Source organism: Diabrotica undecimpunctata, chromosome 7 (genome assembly GCF_040954645.1).
Source record: "Diabrotica undecimpunctata isolate CICGRU chromosome 7, icDiaUnde3, whole genome shotgun sequence".
Taxonomy (NCBI): Eukaryota; Metazoa; Arthropoda; class Insecta; order Coleoptera; family Chrysomelidae; genus Diabrotica; species Diabrotica undecimpunctata.
The window spans coordinates 146265145-146280481 of record NC_092809.1 but is presented as its reverse complement, the minus strand read 5'-3'; the positions used below and the strand labels follow the sequence as shown (position 1 = coordinate 146280481).

Sequence of the window (15337 nt, the reverse complement as noted above, 5' to 3'; positions counted from 1 at the left end):
TTAGCTGACTGTTTCCATTGGCTGCGATCCCGTGCCAGGTGAACAGCTTAATGTAGGGATTTTCTCATCAGAGTCTTTATTTTGTCTGTCCATCGTGTTAAAGATCTTCCTCTCAGTCTTCGCCTTGTACCTTTCCTTCTACCAAAAATAGTTCCATAGTCCCTGTTCTCTTAGCTATATGGCCATAGTTATTTAGATATGCTCGGGTTATTTGTTTTAATAGCTTGTTTTTTATATTTAGCTCTTCGAAAATTGACAGATTGGTTCTGTGTTATGTCCAGGACACTCGTAGAATTTTTGTAAAATTCATATTTCGAAGCATTCGATTTTACTTCTATCCATTTTTTTGATTTATGAGAAGCTATTGCCATTGTTGGTTATCAGGGAGCGCAAGTATACAAATCTGTCTACGACTTCGAAAGTCGCCACTTGGTCTATGAGCAGTACATTATTATTTGCCTTATCTACAATCATTACTTTTGTTTTTCAGGTGTTGATCTGAAGTTTCTGATCTTTCTACTTTCTATAGTGATTTCTCCATTCCACTGGTCTAGTCTATCTATCTATCTATACAGCCCTTGCTGTCCAATTTTCTACATATACCTCCTCTTCCTGCTTCCACGTCTCTCTATTGTAGGCAGTTTGTATCCATTTCGGGCCTGCGTGTTTCTTCAAGTTATCTGACCATCTCATTTGTGGCCTTCCCCTTTTTCGTTTGTAACTATATGGTCTCCAGTCTATAATCATCTTATTCCATCTGTCGTCTTTCTTTCTTATGGTATGTCCAGCGAACTTCCACTTAAGTTTTGTCGTGCACACTCGTCTAGTACTTTTCTCATATATTTAAAATATATGCCGTATAATAATGTAGTGTACTTTAAATTTGGCTAAGTTTAAAAATCATATAAATTTCTCATTAGGTAAACTAGGTGGTTAGACACTCCCATGTTTCCCATTAAACTGTAATAGGAATTACTGTATAATCTCAGAAACAGAGCAGCATTAGTATATTGTGTTCCCCCTTTTCTATTCTCTGTATGTTGTTTAATATCTACCCAGGTACGAATCCGCATTCGGCTATCTCTAGAAATTGAAAGTTAGAGTCTCCACCATATATGACTGGAATTTTTTTGGTTTCTTAGTTGGTTGAGAGCCTTCTGATGCATCTTTTGTTTTGCCTTTGTATAATTCTGGGCAGTAATTTTGCCAGGTTTCTACATTGAGCTCTCGGGCTATTAACTTTTTTCTATTCCGCTATTTCTTTAGTATCGTTTCCTGTTTTTGTAGTATACGTGACATAAGTGTTCTTTATTTGACTAATTTTAATATTTTCCCACCTGACATCCAATGTTTGTTCTTCTGTTTTTTATTCCATTTCATGTATTATTTGTGTCTTCAAATATTTTTGTTTTTATTGTTTATCAGTTTTATTTGGAATTCTTCCATATTATTTAGCTTTCATATTCCCTTAGTTGTTTTGTCTGACGTATTTTTCTAGTTGTGTTTATTTTCAGGACCTCATAATCTGATTCGCATTACGCTCCAGGAATAAGTAAGAGACAATATCTCCAAATGTGGTTCATTTTCAGTTTTCTCTAACTTGGCGTTAATATTAATTGAGTCTCCAACAATAATTTTAATATATATATATATATATATATATATATATATATATATATATATATATATATATATATATAAAGATAAATAATATAAACAATTTACCTACCATATTTTCCCCTAACGTACATTAGGAGGGAATTATAAGGAATCCCGAATATCCTGGATGCTTGACTGGTCGTCATTTTCTTATTCCAAACGTGCTGAAGGGCTTCCGTTAACTCTGCGTTGGTCCAGGAACGAGGTGGGCCGCCTCTGGGTGCCGAATGTTGGCCTTTTGGCCTCCCCACTGTAATGAAACAACGGTATTAATTGATATTGTGCTTTCTAATTAAAAAGTAAATAAACATTCAAAGTCGTACAAAAATAGAAAATATTAATATAAAAAATATTGAAACTACAAAATAATCTATACACATTAATATTTTTTGCTCATAAATACACTAAGAGATTTCTTTTAGTATGGAAGAGAGTTGGTGTGAAATTAAAATATTAAAACATAAATTAGAAAATCTAGTTTGTGAAATATTTGAGTACTCACTTTTCTTTTTAACGAACATTTGGGAATCAGGTGTCGTCCTCGGATCTGGCATGTCAAATAAAGGATTCCTACATCCCTCAAGTCCTGGGGGAAATAGTCCGAGGGGAGAATCCAGACCAAAAACTAAAATTATGAAAACATGGTGAATAGGAAATTCGTACGTTGTCTAGTACAGATAAAATCTGCTCATTATAAAATTATGTTTTAATATTTAAATGCAATAAAAATTTTATATAATTGTATTTTTATACATATAATGCTAGATCCCTAGAGCAACAAAAGAAAGAACCATAGAGGTGAAAGCAAAAATGTCGAAAATTAAATGGGATGTGACAGGCGTTAGCGAGGTGAAACAACGAGGGGAAATGCTAAAATAATTGAAATTGGATCACTTGTTTTATTAGATTGATAGTGAAACTGAAACAACGGGAGACGTTGGCTTTTTCGTACACAGAAAACATAAAAACAGTAGAGTTTCTCTACTAGACTAGCTTCTTTAACCCTAAAACTAAGTGAAAGTTATAGTTAAAAAATCGTACAAGTATATGCCCGATCAAGTGCCAATGTGGACTATGAAATAGAAGTATTCTACGATGACATTTTATTCTAGCCCTAAACGATACAAAAGCACTCATTACCATAATATAGTGTGACTTCAACGCTAAAACGGGGCGAAAGGCAGATAAAACAGAAACATCACTGAAAAAAATTGGTTTGGAAAACAGAAACTAGCGCGGTAAAACTTTACTTAGTTTCCAGCTGGAAACCTATTCCAAATAAATAGCTTCTATAACAAAGAACATCTGAGATCGACGTGGCAGAGCCCGACTGAAAAAACGAGGAACGAGATCAATTTTATGATCACTGACAAGAGGCATATCTTTAAAGATGTGTTACAGTCCTGAACCAGTTTATATGAACCAATACAGACCCAAATGTCAACTCCCTGAATGACAATAGAATAGAAGCTACAGAAAGAAGAAAGCCAGAAGATACAATGCCAAAAGAAATCATGTAACGAAAAAGTCCACAAACACAAGCATTATTGAAATAGAGAAGAAAAATCCAAAAGAGTAGATAAGAAGAAGAATACAAAAATCTATTGGGATGGATAACTGAAAACATAAAAGTAAACAAATCCAACAAACGATTGAAAATAACAAGAGTCTTAAAGCTCTAAGGAGAAAATTGACAAGTAACAAAAAAGAAATAATGAAGTTAAAGAATAAAACTAAAAATATCATCACCATCAGAGAAGGGTAGTAGATTTCTAAACAGAATTATATAAAAGTAAACAAAACCATGATGAGCAACGAACAGAAAAGTTAGAAAATTCAGGAAAAAGATAATTCAACCAAGGATCGGAATTGATGACTGATATATCAACAGACGAAATAAGGAATGCGCTGAAGAAAATGAAAAAAAAGCCCCGGGAGAAGACAATATACAAAATGGCATAGTGCCAAAGAGAATATGAAGAACGGAAAAGAAGACAAACAATCAAAAATTGACTTCGCTAAAATAATTGTTGAACAGAAATGAATAGGGAAAAAACTATTTTAGAAACGTCAAAATGAAAATATTGACGGATAAAAGAGAAGCGACTAGAAGACAAAATGAAATGTAAAGGAACGCCGACGACAACAAACGGAAAGATGAAAAAAAGAAAACAAACTAGATTAAAACTGGAGAAAAATGGAGAAAGTAGTCAAATGAAATATTGGCAATCAAGCGCCACAAGAAGTAATATGGAACTAGGAAGGAACCGTTCAGCAGCTGAAATAAACAGTATATTACCACAGAAAAAACAAAAAAAAAATTACTGTACAGTGTTAATGATTAACAATAAAATAAGGAATATATTCATAAAATACCACCACATCAATGAACATAGGAAAGAAGACTACAGAAAAAATTAGCAGAAAAAAACATCCACGATAAAATTAAAAAAAAAATTATTATTGAAGATAAAATCTAAACAAAATTTTTGCCGACGGGCACTCTTACTAATAATATGTGAGATATTATGTGACAAATGAATTGTTTGAAATAAAAACTGACTATTTTACAGTTATATAAAAATTTCTCTTAAAATGATAAGATAGAATCGATCAACTACAACGAAATATTTAATTCATTATAATTTCTTGCTAATTATCCTTACTTTAAGTATAACAAATTAGAAAAAACTCATTCAGTTTGCGGTATTTGAGACTATTTGCATTTCCTAGAATCAGGTAATTATCTAAGACTGAAGACAATTGCAACAGTAGAACTTTTTTGTTGCAGCTCGATTTCTCATCCGATAAATGTGTTTCATTTTTTTGCAACGTCATTATATATCGTATTCTGTCTTTATTATTACACAACCACCTAAATTAAAATAAACCAGTAATCGTCACTATTCTACTCTTTTAGGATATGTAAGTAGTATAAATAATGGAGCTTGGATTATAATCGTAAAACCTACTAAACGAACTTCTTAAGATAAGGACTTCTAGCGACGGTCTTATCTTACATCATGAACTTCTTTTCCTTCCCGTATATATTTATTACATTTTCTGTTGTTTAGTAAATTCCTTCAATTTATCATACTAAGTTTATTTCTTTTATTCCAATGAGCATTTTCCCTATGTTTTTCTCCGTTGATTTTGGATAAGAAAATTGAGCGGTTGTCACAGCTCTAACATATTTCTTTATCGAAAAAACATATTTCTTTCTTAATACGGCTCTGTATATAATTATTCTCGACAAACAATCCAGCCTTGGACTATATTTACTGAGGTGCCAAATCTAGGCGTCAGTAAATCTACGTCAAATTTCCTTTTATGGCCATAAGAAACAATTTTAATCAAACCTTTTCTACTTTTTTTATACACAGCTGCATTTTTTAGTATTCTATTCTCACTAAATGGGTCTTTAATAGCTGGTCGTAAAATATTTTATTGCTTGTACGCTCTCTACGCTTCAAAATTTATATCGTCCTAGCTAGTTATTCAGAACCATCTAGCACTCTCAGTTAATAATTATATCCGTTCCGTAGTAGCCACCCACATATCGCAACTCACACACTTAAATTACTCGCCGACATCGCGAAAGATATAAAAAGATATTTGAAGATATCTAAAGATTTCTAAAGATATCTAAAGATATCTAAAGATTTCTAAAGATTTCTAAAGATTTCTAAAGATTTCTAAAGATTTCTAAAGATTTCTAAAAGATTTCTAAAGATTTCTAAAGATTTTCTAAAGATTTCTAAAGATTTCTAAAGATTTCTAAAGATTTCTAAAGATTTCTAAAGATTTCTAAAGATTTCTAAAGATATCTAAAGATATCTAAAGATATCTAAAGATATCTAAAGATATCTAAATATATCTAAAGATATCTAAAGATATCTAAAGATATCTAAAGATATCTAAAGATATCTAAAGATATCTAAAGATATCTAAAGATATCTAAAGATATCTAAAGATATCTAAAGATATCTAAAGATATCTAAAGATATCTAAAGATATCTAAAGATATCTAAAGATATCTAAAGATATCTAAAGATATCTAAAAATATCTAAAGATATCTAAAGATATCTAAAGATATCTAAAGATATCTAAAGATATCTAAAGATATCTAAAGATATCTAAAGATATCTAAAGATATCTAAAGATATCTAAAGATATCTAAAGATATCTAAAGATATCTAAAGATATCTAAAGATATCTAAAGATATCTAAAGATATCTAAAGATATCTAAAGATATCTAAAGATATCTAAAGATATCTAAAGATATCTAAAGATATCTAAAGATATCTAAAGATATCTAAAGATATCTAAAGATATCTAAAGATATCTAAAGATATCTAAAGATATCTAAAGATATCTAAAGATATCTAAAGATATCTAAAGATATCTAAAGATATCTAAAGATATCTAAAGATATCTAAAGATATCTAAAGATATCTAAAGATATCCAAAGATATCCAAAGATATCCAAAGATATCTAAAGATATCTAAAGATATCTAAAGATATCTAAAGATATCTAAAGATATCTAAAGATATCTAAAGATATCTAAAGATATCTAAAGATATCTTAAGATATCTAAAGATATCTAAAGATGTCTAAAGATATCTAAGGATATCTAAAGATTCTAAATATATCTAAAGATATCTAAAGATATCTAAAGATATCTAAAGATATCTAAAGATATCTAAAGATATCTAAAGATTTCTAAAGATATCTAAAGATATCTAAAGATATCTAAAGATATCTAAAGATATCTAAAGATATCTAAAGATATCTAAAGATATCTAAAGATATCTAAAGATATCTAAAGATATCTAAAGATATCTAAAGATATCTAAAGATATCTAAAGATAATTTAAAGATATCTAAAGATATCTAAAGATATATTCAAAGAAATTTTAAGGTATTTAAAAATATCTGAAGGATACCTGTGGTTATCTGTAGATACCTGAAGATACCTAAACTAAAGATTTTTGAAGGTATTTCAAGATATTTAAGAATTCATTACGATATCTCAACATATTTCAATAAATCTGCCGAAGTCTAAAGATACCTTAAGAAGAAGTGAATACATCTGAAGAAATCTGAAGATAGTTTAAGATACCCAAAGATATTTTACTATACCTTAAGATAACTTAAGAAATTTTAAATTGTTTCAATATAGTTCATATATCTTAACATGTCTTTTGATTCATTAATGTATCGAAGAAAATTGAACGATATCACGTTATATCAAACAATAATTTTTGTTAATAAAATTAATAAGGATAGTTTGTTGTTACCAGTTGTAGAGTTTTAAGTAAGATTTTTACGTACACTTGGTAATGAGATACATGATACTTGGTAATGAGTTTTAAGTAAGATTTTTACGCACACTTGGTAATGAGATACACATTTCCTAAATGAGAATAAATACATTGACTTACATTTACTATGGGGCGGTGTCATGGTCAAGGCAGAAACCGACGGCATGGGCGGAAAGGGTAGCGGTGAGTGACTATCAATTTCTTGCTTGAGACTCAGGATGGGATGCATACTAATGGGAGAAGTTCTAAAATCCTTGGTGCTGGGCAAGCTCAAGTCCATTTCCGGACTTCCTATACTCATTTCCGGCGTCCTCGATTTCTCTTCTTTGATTTCTCGTTTTTGTTCTTTTACTGTAAAATAAACACTTTTATGAAGCTAGATAATAAAACTGATTTAGCAATAAGGCAGGAAGCACAGATAAAAGATTGCAGATGTGGTTGAATACAAAAAAATATAGATGATTAAAATATGAAAATAAAATAAAAGTCTACTAAACATTATATACCAGAGGAATGGTTAGAATCTATTTTTATTCCCATTCCAAAACAAGCTAACTCCAGGCGATGCGCAGATTTTAGATTAATAAGTCTTATGAGCCAAATGCTTAAAATTCTATTAAAAATACTTCACAATAGGGTATACAAAAGGTGTGAAAAAGAAGTTGGATACGATCAATTTGGATTCAGAGCCGGAATGGGGACCAGAGATGCCTTGTTTTCATTACAAGTACTGCTGCAGAAGTGTTACAACCAACAAAAGAATGTCTTTCTATGTTTTGTAGACTTTGAAAAGGCATTCGATCGCGTAAACCATAATAAAATGTTAAATTCCTTGCAGAGCATCAACTTGGATAGCAAAGATCTCCGATTAATTAAGAACTTATATTGGAGGCAGAGTGCCAAGATTAGGATCGACGATCATACATCTAGAAATATTAGTATAAATAAAGGAGTAAGGCAAGGATGCATACTATCCCCTATGCTGTTCAATCTTTACTCGGAACTACTATTCAAGCAAGCCTTGGAAAACCTTTCCACAGGAATAAAAATTAATGGAGAACCAATATCTAGCATAAGATATGCAGATGACACTGTCCTACTGGCTGATACAGACACAAACTTACAGAGGGTTATAGACCACCTTAAGGATGCTTGTCGAGAGTTTGGAATGAAGATCAACGAAAAAAAAACAAAAGTAATGGTGATCCAAAGAAAACAGAATATCCCCTTACCTATAAAAATAAATGGGAATATTTTAGAACAGGTAAACCAATACAAATACCTTGGCTGTTGGATTAATTGCAAGCTGGACCCAGAACAAGAAATTAAAGCGAGAATTGCTCAAGCTAGGGATAGTTTCTTTAAGATGCGCGTTCTATTCTGCGATACACATATAAATATTAAATTGAGATTAAAACTTGTAAAATGTTTTATCTGGTCTGTTCTTCTCTACGGAGTCGAAACATGGACTTTAAAAATAAAGAGCCTGAATAGAATCGAGGCATTTGAAATGTGGGTGTACCGTAGAATTTTAAAAATTCCTTGGACAGCACGAAAAACAAATGAAGAAGTACTAGCGAGACTCAATTTAGAAAAAGAACTATTGAGAACAGTCAAAAGAAGAAAAACCAGTTATTTAGGGCATTTGTTGCGCAACGAGAAATACTACATCCCTCAGTTGATAATAAAAGGCAAAATAGAAGGAAAGCGAGGAATTGGAAGAAAAAAATTGTCCTGGTTACGTAATATCAGAAACTGGACAGGACTTGGATTTGAGGAACTCTTAAGAACAGCTGAAGATAGACAAACGTTTGCCACCATAACCGCTAACCTCCATTGATGGAGACGGCACTTGAAGAAGAAGAAACATTATATAGCAAGATAAATCCAGTTTTTCGTATGGGAGCAGGAGAGGGAGAACAAAGAAGATATGTAAATTAACTAGTACAATATTGGACAATAAGTCTAATGAAATGTAATTAGGGAACGATAATGACAAGACTCTCTTATACAAAAAGCCAAATACATCAGTTTGATATGAGTTACTTACTTTGCTTCTTTATACATAAGTTCTCAGCAGTCTCTTCGGCTGGGGATTCAGATTTTGGGGGTGGAATGGACAGGTCTTGAGGGCCACACATCTCTCCTGACCGCCTTCGCGGTCTGGCTTGTTTTCTTCTCGGTATCGGCGACTGACATTCTGGCCTTGGCAGGAGAGTATCTGGAAAGGAAAGACGCGGCATGTGTGGCAGTTTTATTGGGGTTTCGAAGTTGTTTTGCGCTGAAGACGGAGAAAACGGTGAGGTTTGTTCTGAGGGGGTTTTGGGGGCTACCCCTGTATTTGGAAATCTAGAAAAGGAAAAATATCTAGTAATAGTATACAACACACTTAAATTGTTTGTTAACCAATAGCAATAGGATTTGTTTTATAAAACAATGTAATACCATATTTATTTAAAATCGAAGATACAATAACTGCCTTACCTGGTATTACTGTAGTAGTTCCGATCAAAATCATTTGGCGAAGCAGACGGAGTTGGTGTCTGATTAATTATCGAAGTACTTTCCTTATCAAATGGGTCCTGGGTGGCTAGACCCCGTACCTGCAGACTCTCGGCAGCCTTGATCAAACTTTGTAGCTGTTCTTGGATCACAGATATTTCTCCCTTGTACATAAAATCCACAATAGCCTGTACCTCCCACCCGTTGAAGTCCTTCAAAACGATAACCGGGTGTTTGCAAGGGTTTTCCGAAAATATACGCTGAAAAAACGGCGAGCAAGCGCTCAGGACGACCTTATGGGCCCGAACTGACGTTTCCGCACATACCAAAGTGACGTCTACCAAAGTTTCAGCCTGTAACAGAGCCTCGAATGCCGACAGTATATGGGTCTGATGGTTGTTCCATCGAAGAGAGTAATGGGACTGTGTCATTTTCTTTGGGTCGTCGGTTGACTCTTTCATTGGTGGTGTTATGCGATGGTCATTCTTTTCTTTTTTTTAAATTTTGAATTCCTGAAACAAAAATTTGATTAGTATGAAATTATAGATTAAATTTTAGTTTGATAAACTATTCAAAATAGAGAATACTATAAAACTACGGACAAAAAAAAATAGTTTTCGAGTGCAGTCATCTACTGGTAACGATTCAGAAACACTGATCCATGCAATAATCTAATTATATACGTAGACTAAAGGAAGCAGAACAAAAGAGAAAAATGATTATTTTCATGCGTAAGTATGGGCAGAAGTTTCTACATTGACAACTGGAACAAGAAGCACATGCGAATCATATCTTTACTTTACATAATTTAAGTAATTATCACCAAACTTATCTGTATCTACGTTTTTATTAAAATATTTCAAACCGTCATACATTCAGAAATCAACGTCCGACATCAAGTAGCGTAAAAAGTTTTTCAAGAAAAAAAAAATAGAATATGTATATAAAATTGTAACTGTGGTTTCTTTCCAAATGCTCAAGATAGATGATGTAAGTAGGAATAATGTTGACCACCGACAAGATGAAGGCAAGAACCTGGTTCGATTTAATTATTGATCAAATCTTAAAACATCTCCCTAGAAAAGCCAAAGTTAAGCTGACATATCTAATAAATGCCTCGTTCAGATTAAGATATGTTCCCAATATATAGAACGTAGCGGAGGTCTTAAACCTGGAAAGCAACCAAATGTAGTATCATCGTACAGGCCGATTTTCTTATTACCTGTAATTTCGAACCAATACGAGCAGCTATGGCTATATAGACGCTAGGGCTCCAACTCCATAACACCAATTTGGGCTTTGAGAAAGTCATTTAACTATCGACCAAGTCCATAAAATAACGGATATAAGAGGGGTCTATTATACTCTAGAAGCCTACTCTACTACAGAAGCCTACTCGGAATTAAAAGAAATCAATGCAGGTATATCACAAGGTAGTGTAAAAGAACCAGTACTGTATCCATTATACACTAGTGAAATCCCTGAATTATATCATAACACACCAGCTAACTTTGCTGATAATACTGCTGTCTTGGCCGTAGGTGAAGATATATCAAGAAACTACAAGAAAACTACAAACAACTATAAACTCGACTAAATGCTGACAAAATAAATTAATCGAAATGAAGTCAGTACAACAAGGTGATACGTTATTGTCTCCGACAAGGTGATACGTTGTCACCTAAACTTTTCAAATCGGCTCTAGAAAAAGCGATCAAAACCCTCGAATGTGGTGACGAAGGAATAAATGTGGACGGAGAGATGCTACACCACCTAAGCTACGCAGACGATATAGTCCTGATTGCAGACGATTTGGAAAAACCAAAGAAAATGTTGGAATAACTTAGTACAGCCTGTCATAAAATAGGTTTAAACATGAACATAGCAAAAGCAAAATATATGACGAACTTAGTATCAAGTAAACACCTTGAAATACAAAATGAAGAAATAGAACTGGTAGACAAATATATATATATATATATATATATATATATATATATATATATATATATATATCTGGGTCACGAAATTAAGATAAGTAAGGACAATCAAACAGCCGAAGTATCCAGAAGAATAATACAAGCATGGGCAGCATACGGAGCTCTTAGGAACATTTTTAAGAGTGACATCCCAACTAATATGAAGAAAAAAGTTTTCGACCAATGCGTGCTACCGGTGATGACCTATGGTGCAGAAACATTATCGCTCACAAAGAAAAACTCACAAAAACTAAGAGTAGCGCAGAGAAGAATGGAGCGATCAATGATAGGGGCCACTCTGCGAGACAGGATTAGAAACGAAGATCTACGAGGTAAGACCAAAGTCATAGACGTCATTGAAAGAAGCTGTAACTTAAAATGGAAATTAGCTGGACACGTTGCCAGAATGAAGGACGGAAGATGGACTCGCAAACTAGTTGGATGGAGACCAAGAGCCGATAAACGTAGCAGAGGAAGACCACCAACACGATGGCAAGACGACTTACGAAAGACAACAAAAAGCTGGATAGAGCAAGCACAAGGTAGAACACTTTGGGGAGAAACAGGGGAGGCCTATGTCCGGCAGTGGATTGAGGGAGGCTGATGATGAAGTCAGTACAAGAATCTGGTTAGAAGACTTAAGAGGAAGAAATCCTTAGAGTCAGTTAAGTAAATAACCGAATATAGTGCAAGAAACGGTACAAATTAATATTTGTGCAACAGAACCAAAGAGAACATTACCAGAACCCAAGAGATACTAGAGAATTAGATACCCTTAGTCTAAAGTTTTTAGTAAAGCTTAGTAAGTACGAATATTTTTTAATATAGTTCTCGATGGAGACAAATATATCATAGTGTGAACGAAGACAGTTCAGACTCAGAATATCGCGGTACAAGCTCAAATTTATGCAAAGGTTAATTTGATCTTACATTTGAAGCAGAACTGTGCTCCCTCTTAATAATCACTTCTTCGCAAACAGTGATTAAAGAGCGGATATACTTCTTTTTCTTGCGATATCATAAATTTGTTGTTTCTAAAACATAACTCGACGATATCGATGAACTTACGAATTACAGTATTTATATATAAAAAAAAAACAAAATCTATCTTCACCATTAGCACAGTGCTTATATATATATATATATATATATATATATATATATATATATATATATATATATATATATATAAAGGTAACTAGTATTATTGCATTTATAAAATCCAGTTTGCTGCTCTAATGTAAAATTTTAACTTGATTTTTGCAGCCATTTCAGTCTAAGGTCTTCAATTATCGGAATCATAAACAGTCAACTGGTTTATCACCAAAAATCGAGGTTTGCGTTTTTGACATTAAAATTTACCGAAACAGCAATTATCGTGAGAAACTATAAATACGAATTCTATAGACATATTTCATACTTCCATAACAATATAAATAAAAAGTTGTATACCGAAGCGAATTAAACGCTTTTATGATTTTTGTGTGTAGCATGAAAATTATGGTTAAAGTATGATATTCATGTTGACAAGGCTTGAGAACTTTGGAGCAACGACGAAGTGACGTTAGAATTTAATTGAATCGGTAATAGTATAGCGAAGAACTAAATCGAAATGCTATTCATTAAATTGTTTTTACATTTCATGTAGTCTTTTTTTATTTCAGTAGCTTAAATTTCATTTTTACGCCCTGCGAGAAATCTAGATCATGTATTTCTTATAGTTTTTACAAATATATATATATATATATATATATATATATATATATATATATATATATATATATATTAGTCTAATAAATACAATGTTTAAACATCATCCGCGAAATTTATCAACAAGGACTTCACCTCTACGCAAGACATACAAAAACCTAATAGAGTACAACTGGTTAAAAGCCAATAGTAAAGTTGTGGTGCGAGTGGGAAAAGAAGTGCTAGGAAACATCTGATAAAGAGGCTCCTAGAGACAAAGAATTGTGGCTTTTTGGAAGAATTTTAAAATACTATGGACGTATCATATTACGAACGAAATAGTGTTACACATAATAGGAAGAGAGATAAATTTTGATCACCATTAAAGGAAGAAAGATAGTATATTTGGGGCACATACTTAGAAATGAGATGAGTTGTTGAAGCTAAGAGTTGTTGCGCAGAGGTACAGCTTGTCAAATTTAAGGTGATACTTGACAAATTTGTCCACTTGCGTAGAAAATTAAGTGAGAACGCATTCGGATGAAAAGAGATACATAATGCGCTCGGTCTTTTCGCCTCGTTGGTACACTCCATACTACAAGTTTACAGAGAGTGACCTTATTTATTAATGGAACTTCTATGATATATCTATATTGACGTTTATTTTGACGTTTCAATTTTTCCTTCGGAAATTTCTCTCAAAATACAAAATATTTTGTCTTTGTTACTTGGTAAAAAAATTCTTCTAATAATTATATTTTATTTGACTCATTAATATTGACCATTCAGTCATGTTGAAGCGGCAGTTTTTTCGAACACTTCTATAAATGCCTCGTTTTGTAATTTTATAAGAGAAATGTTGGCAGAGATGAAAGCTTTACATTTGCGTTACAGTAAACTGTATAAGAATAAAAGAACAGTAGTTAATCTTATACCTGGAACATACCGACGAAACATTTATTACTTAATTTTTATACTAGAGTTGTCGTAATATTTTATATTATAGTCATATACTTTTATTCTTCGGATCTTCGGCATTTTAGTATTTTAGTAAGTCATAAATATTTTAATCTGTTGTTTATTTCTTTACAATAAAATAATGCCAACCCCGTTGTTTAAAAGAATTGTATGTATTAACTAAAAAATATAAACCATCTTACAAAAAGATATATTGTTGACACGCATCTAGCGGCACATGACATACTGACATTGCGTCCACCACCTTACCACCCGAAGCTGAAACCCATTGAAAAAATATGGACACCAGTATATGGTGTCCATATTGTATATACAATGAAGTAGCAGCTTGTAATGTCTCATTAAAACTAGTTAATGTACGGCAGCTAAAAGAAGAAAAATTTCAAGAAGTAACAATTCAAAACTGGTAAAAAATTTGCTCCCACGTAGAGAAGCTCCCAAGAATATATGGAAATACAGCACATTATGCACGAGGTGCAATATTTAATAATCAATGCTGAAGAAGATACCAGTGAAAGTGAATCAGGACTGTCTGACAATGAATTAAAAGACGATACTTAGGTTGTCAACTATTACATTAATCAAAATTTTAATTTTAATAGTTTACATCTCCCTTAAAAAGAAAATAAAAATATTTTAAAATATTCCTGGTTTAATACCTATTTGGTCAGCGAATAATGTGATAGAACAGAATATAAATCTACGAACCGTGCGATACGAAACAAGATGTTACTGCATTCTTTCGAGAGCCAATGGACAAAAGAAGGAAGAAAACTGCACTAAAAACATCTATGATGTGTAACACTGAATGTTAAAAAGCTAAAAATAAAGAAAAATAATTATTGCACGTTGATCAGATACTAACCACTGAATATAGTAGATGCATGTTGTGCAACTGACGGGAGGACAGAAGATAAAATCTTTCGAAATTTGCAAATATATAGCTTCAAAACACAATGGCAAACCTACTCGGTGAGATGAATATGAACGCTGGGTAAAAACTCTAGAATCCAAGCTAGCAAACTGAGATCTCTTAGGCGTTAAATGAATAAAAATCGACCACCCCAACAAATAAGAAATTACTCTAGACTCATAGTGGTATAGTTTATTTCACGAAAAATGGTTGAGGGCTTAATGATTGCAATAAAACCCGACCGCAAGTACCCCAGCTTAGTCAACATTAGTTGAGCAGGTAAGTATTC

General features: G+C 32.6%; 1 protein-coding gene across 4 annotated transcripts in view; it reads right to left on the bottom strand.

Annotated features, from left to right (window-relative positions):
* lov (BTB/POZ domain-containing jim lovell protein) overlaps window positions 1-15337 on the bottom strand; it is a 514518-nt gene that overhangs the window by 10231 nt on the left and 488950 nt on the right. For all 4 annotated transcript variants that reach the window (XM_072538478.1, XM_072538479.1, XM_072538477.1 and 1 more), the window contains 5 exons: window positions 9472-10001; window positions 9038-9336; window positions 7108-7338; window positions 2162-2284; window positions 1730-1909 (listed from right to left, as the gene is read on the bottom strand). In XM_072538478.1, the coding sequence (XP_072394579.1) occupies window positions 1730-1909; window positions 2162-2284; window positions 7108-7338; window positions 9038-9336; window positions 9472-9950 (1312 nt within the window). In that variant the 5' untranslated portion in view covers window positions 9951-10001. The remainder of the gene's footprint in view (window positions 1-1729; window positions 1910-2161; window positions 2285-7107; window positions 7339-9037; window positions 9337-9471; window positions 10002-15337) is intronic.